The sequence below is a fragment of the Lepidochelys kempii genome, chromosome 2 (assembly GCF_965140285.1).
Source record: "Lepidochelys kempii isolate rLepKem1 chromosome 2, rLepKem1.hap1, whole genome shotgun sequence".
Taxonomy (NCBI): Eukaryota; Metazoa; Chordata; order Testudines; family Cheloniidae; genus Lepidochelys; species Lepidochelys kempii.
Window position 1 is genome coordinate 228,286,637 of NC_136381.1, and position 20,680 is coordinate 228,307,316.

General features: G+C 41.3%; 1 protein-coding gene across 4 annotated transcripts in view; it reads left to right on the forward strand.

The window, feature by feature from the left end:
- Window positions 1-20,680, forward strand: part of SLC25A40 (solute carrier family 25 member 40) — a 79,798-nt gene that overhangs the window by 15,977 nt on the left and 43,141 nt on the right. For all 4 annotated transcript variants that reach the window (XM_073334076.2, XM_073334075.2, XM_078851791.1 and 1 more), the window contains 5 exons: window positions 1,308-1,367; window positions 4,269-4,375; window positions 7,027-7,094; window positions 11,088-11,212; window positions 18,858-19,031. In XM_073334076.2, coding sequence (XP_073190177.1) covers window positions 1,308-1,367; window positions 4,269-4,375; window positions 7,027-7,094; window positions 11,088-11,212; window positions 18,858-19,031 — 534 coding nt within the window. The remainder of the gene's footprint in view (window positions 1-1,307; window positions 1,368-4,268; window positions 4,376-7,026; window positions 7,095-11,087; window positions 11,213-18,857; window positions 19,032-20,680) is intronic.

Genomic DNA, 20,680 nt, shown 5'->3' on the forward strand with positions numbered 1-20,680 from the left:
ACCTTGGAGGAGCACCTGTAAACCCCATGTTCTTCATTTAGATATATTTGTGATCTTGCGTATAAAGCATGCCATGTAAGGTATCAGTGGAAAGCTTATGATTTGCTGAAACCCACTGTTCTAAATATGGATATCATTAATGCATATGAAGTTATGAGAATGTGCTGTATGGTTGTCACTAAAATGTGCTGTGGGTTTGGGGAGTGCTCAGATACTAGCTTTCCAGAGATAATGACAAGGGAACAGGTAACCAAGGCCCTGGTGGATTGTGAACAGACATTATCACCCATTGACCAGCAGAGGAGTTACAATTCAACGACTCACTCACAGGAGACACACCAGGGTATTGCTTCACCTTGGGACTCAGCAATACCTACTAGACATGCCTGGACTTGTGTTCTCCAAGCACATGGACTAAGGGTATAAAACAGAACACAGGAGCCTACTGCCTGGCCTTTCTCATTCCCTCACCTATGCTGCAAGCAACCAGGACACTCAGAAGACTGAAGACTCCCATAGAGGGGACTGACCCAGGTTTCAAGGGTGTATTATGGAGTGCAATATTCAGTGGGGGTGAGGAAAAACTGTTTCATCTAAATGTTGCCCAGTCTAATAGGGTTGAGAGTTTAGACTCTGTGCTTTTATTTTGGTAACTAACTCTAACTTTTCACTTACAATCTATCTTTTGTAGTCAATAAATTTGTTTAACTGTTTATTTTTACCAGTGAGTTTGCCTGAAGTGTTTGGTAAGGGTGGTTGCTCAGGTTTAGAAAGGCTGGTCTATATCCACTTTCCATCAATGAAGTAGTGAACCAATTAATACATTTGCACGGTTTGTCTTGAGCAGTGCAAGATGGTATATTCCTGAGGTACAAGGCTGGGAACTGTGGAGGATTTGGCTGGTGCCTTTCTCTGTGTGATTCATGAGTGGCTCTGGATACATTCATGCAATCTAGCTGGGTGTGGGGCTCCACATGCGGTTGTGCTGAGTGATAGCAGCACCTGGAGGGACTTGCTGCTTGTCACTAGCAAAGCATTGTGAAAGACCACCTAAGCTTCAGAGTTAAGGGGGCACAGCGGTCCCACAGTCCCAGGCTGCACCCCAGGGATCCAGTCACACCTTGCAAAATGATTATTTTCTTTTTCTGAGAAATAATTATTGTAGTAGTTGTGGAAGCTCATGACATTGCATCAGAATTGATGTGCTGCTACTCTTCCAGGGCTTGCAATGTGTTCCTAAGGAGGAAATAATACATCTAAAATGTATACATCAAAAAGTCATGTGATTCTTTTTTGGTTTGTTTTAGTGACACCTTTTGATGTTGTCAAAATTCGACTGCAAGCCCAAAGCAATTCATTTGCTAATGGTAAATATACAGGTTTTTAAATAATTAAAGTAATCTGATATCTTTATAAATACTTTCCATCTTAATAATTTTCTCCAAATCTATTTTAAGTGTACTTCTACTCTGAAAAATGAGGATGTAAGGTTCTGTGTTTGTCTCAATGGCTTTAGTTCGAATTTGCTTATTTTTTTAAAGAAAAGATTCCCATCCCTTCTTGCCCCAACTTTCAGCCCTGCAGACTCAACTAGGACCAGAAAGTCCAACTGTGTGTTCTTTCTGACTTGTATGTCATCTCTAGTAGTAATGTTTTTGAGGTCCAAATTCTGCCCTCAGGTACAACTCTGCAACTCCAGTATTGTTATTGTTGTACAGATGTAACTGAAAGCAAAACTTGATCTTGAAGTTTGAACTAGGGTTAACAACCCTCCCAGTTTTGCCAGGAAGTCTCCCGGAATCAGGCTCTATCTCCTGGAGGTTACTGAAGCCAAACTGGGAGATTTTAGGCCTCTAAAAGTCTGGCGGCGCAGCAGGGCTAAGGCAGGCTCCTTACCTGCCCTGGCCCCACGCCACTCCCAGAAGTGGCTGGCACGTCACTGCGGCCCCTGAGGCGGCGGGGGGTCTCTGCATGCTGCTCCTGCCCCGAGTGCTGACTCCGCAGCTCCTATTGGCTGGGAACAGTGGTCAATGGGAGCTGCGGGGCAATGCCTGGAGGCAGGGGCAGCGCGCGGAGCCTCCTGCCCCCCTCTCCAGGGGCCACAGGGACGTGCTGGCTGCTTCCAGGAGCAACGCTGGCCCAGGGCAGCAAGAAGCCTGCCTTAGCCCTGCTGTGCTGCTGACCAGGAGCTACCCGAGGTAAGCGCCGCCTGCCCAGAGTCTGAACCACTCACCTTCTTCCGCACCCCAGCCCTGAACCCCCTCCTGCACCCAAACTCCTTCCCAGAGCCAGCAGCCCTGCCACACCCCAATCCGCTGTCCCAGCCCTGAGCTCCCTCCCACAGCCTTCACCCTGCCTCCCCCCCACCCCAACCCCCTGCCCCAGCCCTGAGCCTCCTCCAGCACCCAAACTCCCTCCGAGAACTTGCACCCCATCCTGCACCCCAACATCCTGCCCCAGGCTCAGCCTGAAGCCCCCTCCCACACCTCAACCCCCTGCCCCAGCCCTGAGCCTCCTCCAGCACCCAAACTCCCTCCCAGAACTTGCACCCCGTCCTGCACCCCAACATCATGCCCCAGGCTCTGCCTGAAGCCCCCTCCCACACCTCAACCCCGTGCCCCAGCCTGGTGAAAGTGAGTGAGGGTAGGGGAGAGTGGGCAGGGCCTCAGGGGCGGGGCAAGGTTGTTTGAGTTTGTGTGGTTAGTGTGTGATTGGCAACCCTAGTTTGAATTTACTTGACAATTATGTTGATGCTGAGCCAGAGAAAATTCTAGTTCTCTCTTTTATAGCTGTGTTGACTCTATGATGTCAATAGGAGTAAAAAAAGTAGCAAAAACTTATTTTAGTTAATTGAGTGTCCAGGGAGGTTGAAGTGTTCTTACTTAATTTCAGACCTAAAAGTCGCAATACTTCAATTAAAAAGCTTCAAAAACAGACTCCAATGATTAACTGCAGAAGTGGAATTAATTTCTGGACACCATTAAATTAGGCTTGAATAAAGACTGGGAGTGGATTGGTCATTACACAAAGTAAAAACTATTTCCCCATGCTAATTTTTCCCCTACTGTTATTCACACCTTCTTGTCAACTGTTTGAAATGGGCCATCCTGATTATCACTACAAAAGTTTTTTTCTCCTGCTGATAATAGCCCACCTTAATTGATTAGTCTCGTTAGAGTTGGTATGGGAACCCCATTTTTTTCATGTTCTCTGTATAGATTATCTTCCCACTGTATTTTCCACTGCATGCATTTGATGAAGTGGGTTTTAGCCCATGAAAGCTTATGCCCAATTAAATTTGTTAGTCTCTAAGGTGCCACAAGTACTCCTCGTTCTTTTTGCTGATACAGACTAACATGGCTACCACTCTGAATTAGATATAACTGAGTACACCCAGGAAGATCTCTTATGTAAGAAGGTGCCGTTTTTACATAGTCACTCTTCTGACTGCATCAGTATTTTGACTATGAAGAGCACAGGAGCATTGCAAAACTATATACAGTCGAGTAAGGAGAAATAGACATCAATATATTTCAGTTAAATATTCCTACAAGAGATTTATTATTATAAAACCATGATTACTGAAATCCTAATTCAATAGTAAAGCCCATCTCCAGAGTTTGAGGAGAATTTTGAAAAGGAGCAATAATTCTTATTTGGTCACTTGTGTGAACAGAAAGCTAAAATGATATGTTGTGGTCTTACACTTCTGTCAAAGATGTACCAATTTATTCTTGCTATTTACTTATATATAATTAACAAAGGAGAGAGAGAGCAAGAAAAGAAATGAGATGGTGATCAAAATACGTAAGTCCCTGCTCTGCCACAGACTTCCTGTGTCACCTTGGGCAAAGTCATTTAAATTCCCTGTGCCTCAGTTTGCCATTGGTAAAATGGGGATAATAGTACCTACCTCAGAGGGTAGATGGTATAAATGAAATCTGATTTAATTATATCCAAATCCTTTCCTGTTTTCTTGTTCCTTCAACAGCCACTAATGTAGCACCAGCTCCATTAATTCTTAACTCTAGGTTTTGGAGTCTGGGTAAGCAATTTCATTTAGTCTAGCTGAGATGTGTTTGGTAGGTGTTTTTGCTGCTCTCCTCCCTTTCCCTTTTTAATACCAGCCTTTATTGGCTTTCCAAGTTTATTCTGCCCCAGTTGTCAGACCAGCATATTTGTTTCCTATATGATTGATTTAGAAATGCTATTGAATGGTAAACATATTGCAGGAGTTAACTGTTTCCTTATATGTAACTTTTTATTAGGAAAATGTTTTGTATACTCCAATGGCCTTATGGATCATGTATATGTCTGTGAGGATCAGAACAGCAAACCCTGGTATAAGAAACCTGGCCATTTCAGAGGGATGTTGGTAAGGAAGTTATATTTATAATACTAAGTATATTGGGAATGTGTTAAAGATAAACACTGATATTCTACCAATTAAACCTCTTAAGGAGTTCATGTACTTTCCAGTGTTGTTTGAGAGGGATTTCATATTGCAAGACAATATCACTAGGAGTGTACATACTTTGACAGTGCAGATTTTATAGAAGATTTATCAACATGTTTAAATATAGCAAGTATCTCATAAGATTTGTTTTTCTTTCTGACACACTATTTACTGTAAAAGAGTAAGGTTCAGATCCATGCAGATCAGATTGCAGGGTTGGTTTTTGCACTTTCGTTAATCAGCATGCAGGACCTAAGCTAAAACCTTAAATGTAGACACAAAACAGTACTTAGTAGCTCCCATATTATTCCTTTTCCTTTTTTTTTAAATTGGAACTTCAACTCTAGGAAGAATGGATGAATGCTGAGCTTATTATTTTTGTGTGTCCAGTTTTGTGCTGATTTCCAAGCATAATGGCTCCTGCAGGGCCTTGCCTTATCCAGTCAATGCACATCTGACAAGATCTTCTGGGTAGCTAATGGTATACTGCGCATATGTGCATATGCAGAATACCATTCCTTCACTTTAAATTATGGTAAAAAGTTCTAAAAATCATAAGTGTCTGCACCAAAACTAGAACCAGGTCTGTTGGTTCCACCCACAATTCCTAAGCCACTATTCTGAGTTCCATTTTATTTTAGTTACTTTTATCTGTTTATAAAACATACAATTATTAATAGTTATCCAAAGTGTTTGAGAAGCGATCTGTCTTTTTTTCTCTCTCACACACATTCACCTAGAACAATCATAGACTAATTAAGACAAAGGAGAGATGGAAAGGGAAGCCACAACTTCTTCCTGCCAAGATACTGACCCACTGATCTTCCCTCCCCAGTCTGAAATACATGCATAATAATAATTATCTGTACTTACTGTACTATTCTATCTGCAGATCTTTCAGAATTTTACTGAGTTATATATGCATTATTAGCCCAATTTAAAGGTTGTCCTAGTTAAGTACAGGGGTGAAATCCTGGCTCGATTGAAGTCAATGGGACCAGGATTTCACCAGGTGATTTGAAGCAATTTTGTAGAAGAGACACTAGAATCTAGAAATTAAAGCACAGGACTCCACTTCAGCCACCAGATTTCTTTTCTTAACTCTTTTGTGTAAACTTACTACATAATAGAGGTATTCAAGAATTTTCTAAATTTCAGTGAGCTTTTTTGCAATTTTTAAAAATTATTCATGAAAAGTATTGGGGGATTTTTTTACGAGCTTTTCATGTGATTGAAGTTTTTTGAAAATTTCAATGAATGTTCACAAAATAGATTTTTTTCCCACAAATATTTGTCTGCATTTTTTCAATCAACTCCACTGTATAATCTTTAGTAAGTCACTTAAATTCTGTTTGTTTGGTAAATGATCTTATGCACATTTCTCCATTGGCATTTTGGTGGGGAATACAAGAGGAGGATTAATTTTACCAGATTCTGGAGTTTTCTTTTACTTTTGGAAAGTAGTTATGGACAATTGAGGCTAATTAAACTGTCCTTTATTACCATATAATTGAGTGTCTAATTTTCAAGAAATTGCAGTTTTTTAAAAAAATATTTTAATATTTTTGCCCTTGAAAGCCTCTTGCATGAACTAACATCAAATTCTGTTAACATAGCATGTAACTAATAAGATGCATGTTTTCCCTGTTCAGTCATTACTTTTTGTTGCATCCCTTCTCGCGTCCTTCCTCTGTACTGTTTTAGACTGCAAATTCTTTGGAGCAAGTTTGTAAAGTGTCCAGCATACTTTGGGCCCTGTGTAAACATTAATTATCTTGCTGGAATCACATCACAACAAAAAGTATATTAATTAGGGGAACAAACGTTTGGCTAGATCCTCAGGTAGGGTAAATCAGCTAATGGAACTGTGCCAATTTTCCTCCCTTGAGGAAGTGGTTCTTTATATTTAATGGTATAACAAACAAAGGGCATATATTCAAATGCAGTACAGGTAGGTAGTGACAGAAAATCATCATCCTATAATGATTGGTGACCAATCTGAAAGTAGATAGTAGTCCACATAGTTTCTATCGATGGTGTCTACATCACCATAAAACCCCATCCTAATTGGCCAAGCATAATATTCATTTTTGCTGTTAGAGGTCAAGTACTAACTAAGCATGGAGAGTGAATTATCTTCTTATACTTGGAGGTAGTTCTTTCAGGTGACAGTAGAGGTGTGTGGGTGGGATAGTTTGGGGAAGCTTTCACAGTTGCTGCCTGTGCTGTACCTGTTTTGAAAGTAATTTGTTCCCAGTCATATCCATCAAGCTTCTTTGATGGCTACTGATGTTATAAACTAAGGTCCTGATCCTGCAAATATTTATGTACAATGCTTAACTTTATACATGTGAATATTCTGATTGATACCAATGGAGGAACTAGTACTTAAAGTTAATTATGTGTGTAAGTATTTACATGATTGGGGTGTTAGTGTGACAAACCATTTTTAGTGTACTACTTTCTCCTGCAGTGTATTTTTAATTCCATCTCCTGCCCACCAACATAATTGTTACATGAATTGGAAGTTAAATAACTAACTAATGATCTGCATTTGGTTATTATTTTAGGATGCGTTTGTGAAAATTATTAAAATAGAGGGTATTAAATCACTATGGAGTGGACTTCCTCCAACGCTGTAAGTTACAATTTCATATATTCCATAACATGTTTTAAAGGGTGGTTATACTTCATTATTTTGACCAATGAGTATGCTTATTCCTAAGTGTTTAATTTTAGACAATTTACAAGTTTCCCAAGTTAACTTATCAGTTACATCTGGAAACCTTCAGAGGCAAGACTATAACTTCAGCCAGACAATGAGATTTCTCCATCCAGCCTCTTTGATGCATCCTCAGTAGCTGTGCAGAGACATCAAACCTTTGACTACCAGTCTTATGCTAATACCTTTCATACTTCCAAGTGCAATATCATTGTTCCCTCTTTGTCAGGTGGTTTTTTGAGAGCATCATATCATCCTGGCAAGAACAGGAATTAAGGCCCAGATCCATAAAGGTATTTAAAGTTCCTAACTTCCATTGAAATCAGTGGAATTTAAGGGCTCAAATATCTTTTGGGATCTGGGCTCAAGAGCTCTATCTGCAGAGTACCAATACTGCATTTTTCATGCCAAGAAAGTGGCTATCAGGGCAAACCTATCATTATTCCTTAAAGCAAACTCCATAACCCATAAATCACAGAACATAGTGCTACAATCTTCTTGACCCAAGCAAAAGCACTAAGTATGCCTTCAGTGCCCATCCAGCACTATAACTATATAAAGACAAAAGTGAAGCTCTGATGAGATAAAGCTTGTTACTTGTGGTCTAGCACCTGGCTATTTCAAGGCTTTAAGGTCATAAGTATCTGAGCCCTGGTCTACACTAGGACTTTAGGTCGAATTTAGCAGCATTAAATCGATGTAAACCTGCACCTGTCCACACGATGAAGCCCTTTATTTCGACTTAAAGGGCTCTTAAAATCGATTTCCTTACTCCACCCCTGATAAGTGGATTAGCGCTTAAATCGGCCTTGCCAGGTTGAATTTGGGGTACTGTGGACACAATTCGACGGTATTGGCCTCCGTGAGCTATCCCAGAGTGCTCCATTGTGACTGCTCTGGACAGCACTCTCAACTCAGATGCACGATTGTTTGCCGTTGCTCTGACGCAGGGAGGGGCGACTGACGACACGGCTTACAGGGTTGGCTCACAGGGAGCTAAAATCAACAAAGGGGATGGCTTTACATCAAGGAGTATTTCAGGCAGGACTTCACGGAGGGTTCCAATAAGAAATGGTGCACCTAAGTTATTGTTCTTATTGGAACAAGGAGGTTAGTCTGGCCTCTGATTGATACATGGCTAGATTTACCTCGCTGCACCTTCTCTGTGAGTGACTGCAGTGTAACCTAGAGGAATGAGTCCCCTAGACGGGGGGCGGGGTGGGGGGGGGTTGCAAATAAATACAAAACAAATCTGGTCTATTTCTTGTTTTGACCCACTCCATCTATCTTTTACATCTTTGGCTGGCAGCAGATGGTGCAGAAGGACTGCATGCCATCCACATCTCATGGCTGCTCAGCAGAAGATGGTACAATAGGACTGTTAGCCATCCTCATCTCTTGCCTGCCCAGCAGAAGATGGTGCAATAGGACTGCTAGCAATCCGTATCACCTGCCTGCTCACCATAAGATGGTTCAATAGGACTGATTGTAGGACTAAAGAGAATGACTTGATCAAGTCACTCCAAATTTAGTCCCTGCGCCCATGTCTGCCCAGGCGCTCCTGATCGTCCTCACACAGGCGACCAGGAGCACCTCGGACATGACGATGACGGCTACCAGTCCTATTGCACCGTCTGCTGCCACAAGGCAATGGGTTGCTGCTGCTGTGTAGCAATGCAGTACCACATCTGCCAGCACCCAGGAGACATAAGGTGACAGTGAGCTGAGCGGGCTCCATACTTGCCGTGGTATGGCGTCTGCACAGGTAACTCAGGAAAAAAGGCGCGAAATGATTGTCTGCCCTTGCTTTCACAGAGGGAGGGAGGGAATGGGGGCCTGACAGTATGTACCCAGAACCACCCACAACAATGTTTTAGCCCCATCAGGCATTGGGATCTCAACCCAGAATTCCAATGGGCAGCAGAGACTGCGGGAACTGTGGGATAGCTACCCACAGTGCAACGCTCCAGAAGTCAACTCTAGCCTCGGTACTGTGGAAGCGCTCCGCCGAGTTAATGCACTTAGAGCATTTTCTGTGGGGACACACACACTCGAATATATAAAACCGATTTCTAAAAAACCGGCTTCTATAAATTCGACCTAATTTCATAGTGTAGACATACCCTAAGTGGATCAGGTAATATATACCTAAGCCAGGCAAGACAAAAAGTTATTCTTCAGCACTCAGGCTACACTTCCTAGGAATAGAAATGGCCTCTTGGGTGGAGGCATACATTGCTTAGGAAGGAATCTGCACTGTTGCCTAATTGTTCTCCATGCATTTCTTCAGTAAATATATCAAAGCTGATTTGTAAGCCTCATCCAGTGTTGTTTTAGGGACAATGGTGTTGCATGATATAGTAACTCAGGAAAAAGACTCTATGCGTATTTATTTCAAATTCTGTTTTATGTTAGGCTAAGTTGTTTTACCTACTTACACACTGATGATAAAATCCAACTGTAGGATCTGTGGTCCTTATTATGCTAAAGAATAGGAAAATTTAGATGCGCTTACCCCAACATTTTCATTCTTCAAGAAGTAAGATCCACAAATGTGACCCATGCTGGATAAGATAAAAGAATCACTGTCCAGTAGCTAAGTGAGTGACAAATCTCAGTTTAGTAAATAGAGCCCAGATCCACAAAGGGACTTAGTCATTGTGACACTGAGAGTTGTGGCACCTAAAAGTTAGAAAATCTGAGCAACACTGTGATCTACAAAGTCTGAGTTAGGCACCTTGGCTCCCTGTACAATGAATGGGGACAGATAGTGATCCATAAAGCTAGCTTGATAGGCAGGGGAGTTGCCTAAGCTAGCCAATGGGAGATGCAAAGGAGAGGGGCATGTGCTTATCCCCAAACCTGTCATGGAGATAATGCTTAAGTCCAGGCATAAATAAACCTGCCTATATAGCATGATCTTGCCCCCTTCCATACCGTCCAGCAGAGGGGATCTTACGGTATATCTACACTGTAGTAAAATACCCACAGCTGGCCTGTGTTAGGTGGCTTGGGCTAAGGTCTATAAAATTGCAGTGTAGACCAGTGCTACTCAAAGTGGTGGTCCGCGGATCGGTCAGCTGCACACACATTGAAAAAAAAAAACATTGCTGGTCCCCCACATCAGATAGCTTGAGAAGCACTGGTGTAGACGATCTGGTTTGGGAGCCCGAGCCCAACTCCCGAACGTCTACACTGCTGTCTTATAGCCCTGAAGCCCAAGCCATGTGAGCCTGAGCCAACTGACACCAGCCAGCTGTGGGTGTTTTATTGCAATGTAGATATACCTTTAGAGTCCCAGTGCATGGATTTAGAATTTTCTTCTGAATTTCAAATGTCCTTGTTGCAGCAGATAGTGCTTACCTTTAACCTAGGCAGTAGTATATTTACTATTTGGGAGGAAAAACTAATTGGGGTTATGTTTTTCACCCTAACATGCACGAACATAAGATTCGATTTGGTAAGAAATTGATTATTAGATAAATGTTGTTTGTCATAATCATTAAAGGCCAGATTGTGCCACCCTTGTCCGTATTGAGTAGTACCTTTACAGCATGAATAAGGGTGGCCCAAACTATCAGACTTGAAAGAAATTGTATGCATTGATAAGACCTCAGAGTAACCTATCAAGGCAGATTATGAAAATAATTGAGTTCAAGAAGAACCCAGTATGCATGTATGTTTACCACACAGTTGGTTAATGGAGATTTGGTAGACATTTGTGAATTGCAAGAGATGGACATGATGAGTTTTTTCCTTCATCCATAACACAGTTGAAATGCTTATCCTTTTTATTTACTCTCCCCCCTCCCCCCAAAAATCTATACTTGATAACTGATCTAAATTATGTTGGAGTCATCTGGTTTTCTTTGTGACAATTGATAGACTTCCTTTGTTTTTGTATTTTAGAATAATGGCAGTTCCAAGTACAGTAATTTATTTTACCAGCTACGATCAACTGAGTGAAGTTTTGATATCTAAACTAGGAAAAGACAATGACCACATTCCAGTTCTTGCAGGCTCCATAAGCAGATGTGAGTCATAAATTATCTGCATGTTATGGCATTTTCTTTAGTATTCCTTTTCCAGCTATTTTATATATTAAGGCAAATTTGCTATCATTCCAAACTCAATAGTCCTTCTCCCCTTGTGTCAGAATGTTTCACCATCACCTACTTAAGTGGACCAGAAGGGAACCAAGGCTCTCCATCTCTTCTGGGTTCCAGTCTAGGGACCCTGTTGTGAGCAGCTAAGGTCTGCTGCTTCAGGCTTCTTGTTACTTTTGTGGATTTCTGTTAGGCTTTTTCCCACAGTGCCTCCCTGGGCTGACTGTAGCTCTACCTCTTTCTAGGCCTTTCATCCATTTTAGTAACCAGAGAGGGACTACAGTCTTTTCGTGGCCACCCTCTTCTTAGCTGGGCTTTCTCCCTTTATGCACACCACCCAACTCCTTCCCCAGCTGGGTTTCACCTTTAGTTGGACCTGGCCCACCCTCCAGGTGCAACCAGATTTACTAATTACTCTCTGTCTCTAGTTAACTGTTTCATTACCTGTCTATGGTGCTACCCCATCATATGCTGCTAAAGACAAATTAATTTCATTCTCATTCGTTGTCTAATAAACAATAAATAACACTGATCACACTCTACTTTAAAGATTACTAGCAAAGGAAAAATAATTTGAACTTATGCACCTTTTTGCTTCTTTATGATATATAAAGAGCTAGACTTTTTTTTAAACTTTTTTTCTGCATATTTCTACACAAGAAATGCTCTCTCTTTGTTTTCCTAGGAGTCCTTAGGGACACTGCAGAACTGGTAGGATTGGGCTGTGACAGATATAGAACATGGTAGCTGATTGAGAGGGTACTGAATTTTTATTAAAATTGTTTAAAGATCTTTGATTGTCAAACAAACATCCTGTAAACAATTGGGAGACAACATATTGGACTTGATCGTCGCAGTAGTTGGAGTCAGTGAGTTAACCTCTCCCTATATTTACTAGCAGAGTTCCTCAAGGTCAGTCTTGGGACCGATCTTCTAAAATATTTTTATTAATGACTTTGGCACAAAGAGTACTAGTGTACTAATGAAATTTGCTGATGATACAAAATTGGGAGGAGATACAGAGGAGAATCGAAATAGAGGAACGTTTGGATGACCATGAAGACTGGAGTGACAGAAATGAAATGAAATTCAATAATACACAGTGCTAGGTCATGCACTTAAGGGCTAATAATAAGAATTTCTGCTACCGCTGGGTGCTCATTAGTTGGAAGTGACAAAACAGGAGGGAGACCTGGGTGTGTGGGTTTGATCACAAGATGACTGTAAGCCACGAATGTGATGTGGCTATGAAAAAGGCAAATACAATCCTAGGATATGTTAGGCAAGGCATTTCCAGTAGATGTAGAGAAGTATTAATGCCATTGTAAAGGGCACTGATAAGACCTCATTTGGAATACTGTGTACAGTTCTGGTCACCCATGTTCAAGAAAGATGACTTTAAACTGGAACAGGTGCAGAGAAGAGCTACTAGGATAATCAGGGGAATGGAGGGCTTATATTATGAGAGGATACTGGATGAGCTTTCCAGACTACTGTACCCCTTTCAGGAATCTGAATTGTCTCGCGGATCCCCAAGTTACACCTCACTTAAAATCTGCTTGCTTACAAAATCAGACATAAAAATGTCACAGCACACTATTACTGAAAAATTGCTTAGTTTCTCATTTTTACCATATGATTATAAAATAAATCAATTGGAATATAAATATTGTACTTATATTTCAGTATAAAGTATATAGAGTAGTATAAACAAGTAATTATCTGAATGAAATGTTAGTTATATTGACTTCTCTAGAGCTTTTTATGTACCCTGTTGTAAAACTAGGTAAATATCTAGATGAGTTGATGTACTTCCTGGAAAACCTCTGCGTACCCCCAGAGGTACGCATTCCCTGGTTGAGAGTCACTGTGATAGAGGGTATGATTGCTGTCTATAAATTCATTAGGGAGGTAAAGATCAGGAAGAGTGAATAATTATTTAAGCTAAAGGACAATGTTTACGCAAGAACAAATGGTATAAACTGGCCAGGAACAAATTCAGTCTGGAAATTAGAAGAAGGTTTGTAACCATGACAGTAGGGTAAGGTTTTGAAACCACTTCCCAATAAGATTTGTGGGAATGAACAACTCAATTAGTTTTAAGAGAGAGCTGGTCCAATTTATGACTGTAATTCTATGATGGGGTTGCTTGTGGTGATAGGGAGGAGGGCTCAACAGCCCTAGGGCTCGCTTCCGGATTATGTGTCTTATGTTCTTAAAAGATCATGCTTCAAGGTTTCAGCCAGGAATCTGCAGGGGTCAGGAAGGGATTTCTTTAGTCCATGGTTCACCCATATAGTCTGGGAGGGTTTCTTTTGTTTTTTAATTTCTTTCCTCTGAAGCATCTGGGATGGCTATGTCTGGACATTGGATAGGGACAGCCAGTGCTGTGAGGTGGTAATGAGCATTCTGTCTCTCAGGTGCATGGCTGGCTAGTTCTTGCTCACGTGCTCAGGGTAACTGATCACAATGTGTGGGGTTAGAAAGGAATTTCTCCCATGTCAGATTGGCAGTGACCTTGGAATGTTTTTGTTTGTTTTTTCCTTTGCAGCATGTCAGTGTGGATCACATGCCAGGATTGTTTGGGTGTATCTCATTTAATAATTTCCCTGTCCCTGCGGGGGCCTCAGGCATTGGTGCATCTTGGTCCTTACTGTTCTCTGCCTGTGGCACATAAGCTAGTTTCCTGTGGGCTGTAATATTTTGGTCTAATTTCAGTTGTTGGGTTTAGTGTGCAGATGTTAGGTTGTTGGTGGCCTGTGATGTACAAGAGGTCAGACTAGATGATCTGGTGGTCCCTTCTAGCCTTAAGTCTGTGAAATATCCTTATCAGCTTGGATGATAGTGTAATGGCTTGTTTGTTAATGAGTCCCCACTCTGTGCTCTTTCAGTTAAGGGGTGAGAGAACTCTCAGTATACATATCTGAGATCCGAGTCTTCCAACAAATGGAACGCCAGACTTGATATTCCTTATATTTCTAAAGGCAACAAAACAAATAGAAAAGGTATTTAAAATTAAGCTGTCTTTTATACACCACAAAGAAGCAAAAGGGGGGAAAAAAGGCAGGCCCATGTTTTCCCTATTGCAAGTCACCTTTAAGTAAGATTTAAGATTAATGAAAGAATTGACATTTTAAAAATCAGGTTTATTTATAGAAATACATTTAAACCCATTTGGACCTTGAATTAGGCCTTTGGATCAAGTGTATGATCAAGTTATTCTCACCAGGAAGGAAGGTTGTACAACAGAAATTATTTAGGCCTGGTCCACACGTAAAACTTGTGCCAGCATATCTATGTCAATCGAATGTGATTCCCCCCACCCCCGCAACATACTTTTGTTCGGGGAACTGGTATAAGTTATACTGGCAAAAGAATTATTCTGTTGGTATAAGCTATTCTTTACTAGGACTGTGTGCCATTATTAAATATATCAGTAAACCTTTTCTAGCATAGACAAGGTGTTAGGCAACAATTGTGGGAGAGTTAGGGCTTGTCTTTGTGAAGACTTAGGCCATGTCTACAGTTCAATCTTTGGTTGACACAAGTTACAAAGGCATGCAATCACCAAAATTAGTATATCCTTCATGCTCCTGCATACTTGGTTTCTTGCAGTGCTACACGTACTGACCAGGGGTGGTCGTGTTTATGCAAAGTGCAGTGCACCACAAGTAGTTATCCCAGCCTGCCATACGCCACCATCTGGCTCAGTGCCTTTTGGAAAATGGTAGCAATGTATTATAGGGAAGAAATGAGTGGTAGAGACCTCTGGGAGCTAAGGATCAAGTTCCCATCGAGCAACTTGGTCCATCCATATCCCATATTTTTGTGTGTGCATTTTTTAAAAACCTGCCAACCTGTGTGGCACTTTTCAGCAGGGTGAATACAAATGAATTATTCTTTTTGAAAGTATCAAAAAAATTGATTTTTTTTATTTAAATCGAGATTTTTTTCCTTTTGTTGTTTAAATTATAATTGTTTCTTTTTAAAAATAAACTTGTTTAAAATGAAATCTGAATTGTTAAGGCCTAAATTTATTATTATCTCTTAAAACATTTGCATAAAAAATAAATATGCGGAATCCATGAGCCTCTATCAAAATCTTTGTGTTAAAGGCTGCTTTTCTATATAAAGAAAGAATCAGGGGGAAAATATTTAACTTTGAGGTCAGGCCAGGGGTGAAAGTAACACAGAAGACTTACCGGTATGGGAACCTGGCTTTGGGCCCCAGAAGATGCAGGGCCTCGGGCAGAAGGTGCGGGGCCTTGGGTAGAAAGGGGGCGGGGCTGAGGGGGTCAGCCTCCCCCAGCCAGCCCATCCGTGCTGCCTGGCTCACACTGCCTTAGGCTCCGGTGGCAATTTAAAAGGGCCCGGGGCTCTGGCCGCTGCTGTGGCGGGGGGAAAGAGGCAGCGATGTATGGGCTGGTAGTGGCGGCCACTTCTTACCAGGTCAAGCTTTATAAATATGGCACAATAAGTCAGCCTAAGTCATTTAGGAGAGTGTCTCATTTTTAAGAGACTTATGTGAGCAAAAACTTATCCTCCAGGCACTTTTACTTAGGAGTATTTGAAAAATTTCCTAGGATGACCTGAAATAATCAGTTTAATTCTCCGCTGAAAATTAATCCTCCTGATTAATATAAACTAAATATTTCTCCTTGTCATACAGTTAAAACATGAATATATACTACTAGAGTAAATGAAACAACAAATTCACACTACTGTGGTTCTTTTGGGTAATGTTGATTGCTAATTTGGCTCCTGAACCACTGAGATCTATGTATCACTGTGCTAGCCTATTTACTGCAGTGGTGCCTGCTGAAGTAATCACAGAGTAGTGTGGGGAAGTGTTCTACTGCTGTCATAAATATAAAGGGAAGGGTAAACACCTTTAAAATCCCTCCTGGACAGAGGAAAAAACCTTTCACCTGTAAAGGGTTAATAAGCTAGGATAACCTCGCTGGCACCTGACCAAAATGACCAATGAGGAGACAAGATACTTTCAAAAGCTGGAGGGAGGAAGAAACAAAGGCTCTTTCTGTCTGTGTGATGCTTTTGCCGGGGACAGAACAGGAATGGAGTCTTAGAACTTAATAAGTAATCTAGCTAGATATGTGTTTGATTCTGTTTTCTTTAAATGGCTGAGAAAATAAACTGTGCTGAATGGAATGTATATTCCTGTTTTTGTGTCTTTTTGTAACTTAAGGTTTTGCCTAGAGGGGTTCTCTATGTTTTGAATATAATTACCCTGTAAGGTATTTACCATCCTGATTTTACGGAGGTGATTCTTTTACTTTTTCTTCAATTAAAATTCTTCTTTTAAGAACCTGATTGCTGTTTTATTGTTTATTGTTTTTATTGTTCTTTTTTATTGTTCCAAGGGTTTGCATCTATGCAAATTGGTGAGGATTTTTATCAAACCTTCCCCAGGAAAGGGGGTATAGGTTTTGGGAGGATTTTGGGGGGAAAGACGTTTCCAAGCAGCTCTTTCCTGGTTATATATCTGTTAGATGTTTGGTGGTGGCAGCAATAAAGTCCAAGGGCAAAAGGTAAAATAGTTGTACCTTGGGGAAGTTTTAACCTAAGCTGGTAAAAATAAGCTTAGGGGGTTTTCATGCAGGTTCCCACATCTGTACCCTAGAGTTCAGAATGGGGAAGGAACCTTGACAGTTGCAGAGGAAGAAAAAAGGTTGCCATCCCTAGAGACCTTCTGGAGAGGATTGCAGAGTAACTCTATTAAAATTTCATTAAGATCTCTTAGGAGGATACAAGGGGCATCCTTATGTGTATAAAAAAAAAGATGTGCTTGCCCTCCCCCATCTAACTCAACAGGGGAATGAAAAGCAGATGCCAGCTCTACCTCTGTTTGTTATACCACTACCTTTTCTCATAGGAGTAAAATAATGAAAAGTCGATACCTGTGTCTTGTTAACTTGGGGCTGAGCTGGGCACCATCTTTACATTTAAACACTGTAAGAAAAAATGCATGCACACACTTACCCAGGGTTCCTTGCCCTTCATCAGACTCATCCATACTCGGCTGGTGGGACTGGCTAGACTATGGTCGAGTCTTGAACAGGTCCTGGCATGGCTAGACACACCTCTCCCCATGATTTCCCGCTCTTCCTCCTTTTTCTCCTCCTTCTCACTGTTCATGTAGGGCACTCTGGCTCCAGCAGGGTATCTACAGTAGTCTACAAGGTACTGGTGCAGTCTCTGCCACTCATGGTATGCAGCTCATTGTAAAAGAGACCGGTCTGCAGCTCCACACCAGATTGATGGTTAGCCTCCCTGGCCTTGTGGTACTTCTACAGCAGTTCTTTCTCTTTCATGTGTCATTGCTGCTGATCCCTCTCATACCCCTTTGCTTGCAACCGCTGTGCAATCTTTCAGAGATGTCCACGCTTCTATGGCTGGTCTGTAGCTGTGCTTGTACAGCCTCTTCTCCCCACAGGCCCAGGGGGCCCAGTACCTGCTGTCTACTCCCAGCAAAAGCGTGTCTAGTGTGTAGAGCTGTTATGGTTGGTTGGGCAGTTGCACACAACGAGGGAGAGCTGCTAGGCGTGCTTGTGAATTTGGGCAATCAGGAAAAGGCATTTCAAAAATATGGGGTTGTTTTAAAGGATGGTGGTGGCTTGTGGTTTCCGTGGCAGTGCAATTCATAATTGTGACCAGAGTGGTCACTGTTGGGCATTGCAGGCCAACTGCTGGAGAACTGTTAGGGTTGACATAGGTCACATAGTGTCTGCACTCTCACTGTGTTGATCTCAGTAGGTCTACCATCACTCAAGGCAGTTCTGGGACATGGTTTTACTAAGTCACTATAACAGGGCGCATACGTTGGCCAGAGACAAATTTCAGTGTAGATACATGCACTAACAGGACGACCAAAGGCAACTTACGTCAACCTAAGTTTGTAGTGTAGACCAGGTACTAGCATGCAGCAAGCCATGGTTGAATGTACAGCTCACTAGTTAGTCACACGCTAACTGGCTATGGGGACTCTGCTACCATGCACTAAAAGTTTTATAGTGTGCATTCTGGAACTTTTAGTATGTGGTAGCATTGTCCACATAGCCAGCTGGTGTGCGGCAAACTAGTACAGTTTGTCACACACTGGGGGTATTTCTACACCCTAGTGACACAGCTATGGTGCTGCAACTTTGCTGCTGTAGCGCTGTAGTGTTAATGCTTCCTAGATTGATAGAAGGGGTTTTTCTGACTTTACAGATAATCCACCTCTCTAAGAGATGGTGATAGAAGTTGATAGAAGAATTCCTCCATCGGCAGAGCTGCTATGTCTACACTGGATTTGGGTGGACCTAACTATATTGTACAGAGCACAAAATTTTTCACAGCCCTGAGCAATACAGTTAGGTCAACCTAAGTTTTATGTGTAGATCAGGCCTAGGTCTCTATGAAGACATAGCCTCTGATCTTTTGGCTGAAAGGAGCGAAAAATATAGGGTGGGAGAAAAGTTGGATTATTTTTAGTGTTTGGGAAATTGTTCTATTAACATAATTGACTGTTTTTAAGTCTTACTAATGAACCTTAATCTTTTCTCATTTTCAGTGGGTTCATTAACTGTAATAAGTCCACTGGAGTTGATCAGAACTAAAATGCAGTCTCGCCAATTATCTTACAAGCAACTACGTATATACATCAATAATACAGTGGCCAAAGATGGTTGGCGTTCGCTCTGGAGGGGGTGGAGCCCCACTGTTCTGAGAGATGTACCTTTCTCAGGTAAGGGTTTATCTCGCATCAAAGTTTGCGTTATGGAAAATACTTGCTTGTCAATTCCTTTACATTTTTTCCTTATACTTTGATAACATTATAGCATGTGGCTCTAAGTAAGGTTGAGAGTGCTTTACTATTCTAAGTGCTTTAAAATCCATATGCTTAATTGGACTGTCTTGAAATTTGCTGTGTCTCATGGGGATGTGGGGTAAGATGAAAGGTGCAAATTTGGGGTAACTTGAGCAAGGAGTTTCCCAGATATAGTCCTCCTAAAAAAAAAATGTTTACAGTATAACCTGCTTTTTCTAACTTTTTTTTGCACGTAGCTATGGTTCAAACTGTACTTCTGATCCTCCCCAAACTAATTTCACTCACTCACGATTTATCTATTTAGCTAATGCATGACACCTGCTGACCTTTTGGGGAAGCAATATTTCAAAAGCCATTGAGGGTTAAGTTTGTAACTCCAGCTCAGCTTAAGGTAAACTGATCTGCCAATGAGAGTGAAACGTGCATGTGCAGCAAGACTGGGTCTCTGTTGCAAATTAGAGACTTTGCAGACAGCCTGATGCCAGTAACTGAGTGGGCTCACTGTGATATGCTATGGCCATTGAACCTGACCAGCACGCAAAGTACTGTGAGTTTGAGTCCTATCCGTGGCAACTTTCAAAGCATGTGTGTTGTGGGTGTTACTTTCTGTCAACATTCTGCCCTTTTGGAGCCTTATTGGAAGTTTTGTCCAGAGAGCAATATTTCTGATTTAAGAACCAATATTTCAAAGTGCTCTAAGAGCTACATGCAGCATCTGATTTTACTTTTAGAAATCTTGCAAAGGAAAGTAGAATTAAAGAGAGAGAAGGTGAAAGACTCTCATAAGCAATTAGGATAATGTAATCAACTCATGCTTGTCAATGATTTCATGAACAATGGGACTGAATGTGATAAAAGAAAAGCAAGTCACTGAGTCATTTAGTCAAGGGATTACTAATATTCAGCCCCCCTGAAATAAGCTGCTAATAACATTTTTGGAATCTGATAACTTTTCTGATGCAAAGCAATGGAAGATCTAAGAATTCCTTCCTTAAATGTACAGCATGGACTGCCACTGAGACCAGCTACTGAACAGGACCAAGAATCAATTCAGAAATATTTCAAGTTATTGCACTACAAAAGCTTTTGTACCTCTGCTTATAGACAGTAAGACATCTGTGCGAGCTATAGCTTACTCAGAAATACTTCTGTGAATGAAACACTGATTATATTTATTATTATTAGAGGCTCTTGTGCAACCCAGTAAGACACCCCAGTGTTTCCACCTGTCTAGTGCAATGTTTGTTGTTTAATTGTAGTCTACTTCCATGACAGAGACATGTTTTTCAATTATTTTCTTATATGTTATCTGTTGAGCTTTTTCCCATCTTCTACCAAGTGGTGTCCAGTCAAGGGCTTGTCTAGGAATATGGTTTTTTGGCATCTGTACAACATTCCCAAACTACTTTAGCCTTCTCTCTTGAATTATTGTCTCTCTGCAGTCTGTTGGCCGATCCAACACATGATAGTTACTTTATCCTACCAATGAACACCAAGTATTCTCCACAAGTATCTGTGATGCAATGCGTTAAGTTTTCTGTTGTTGGCTTGTAGCATTTGCCAAG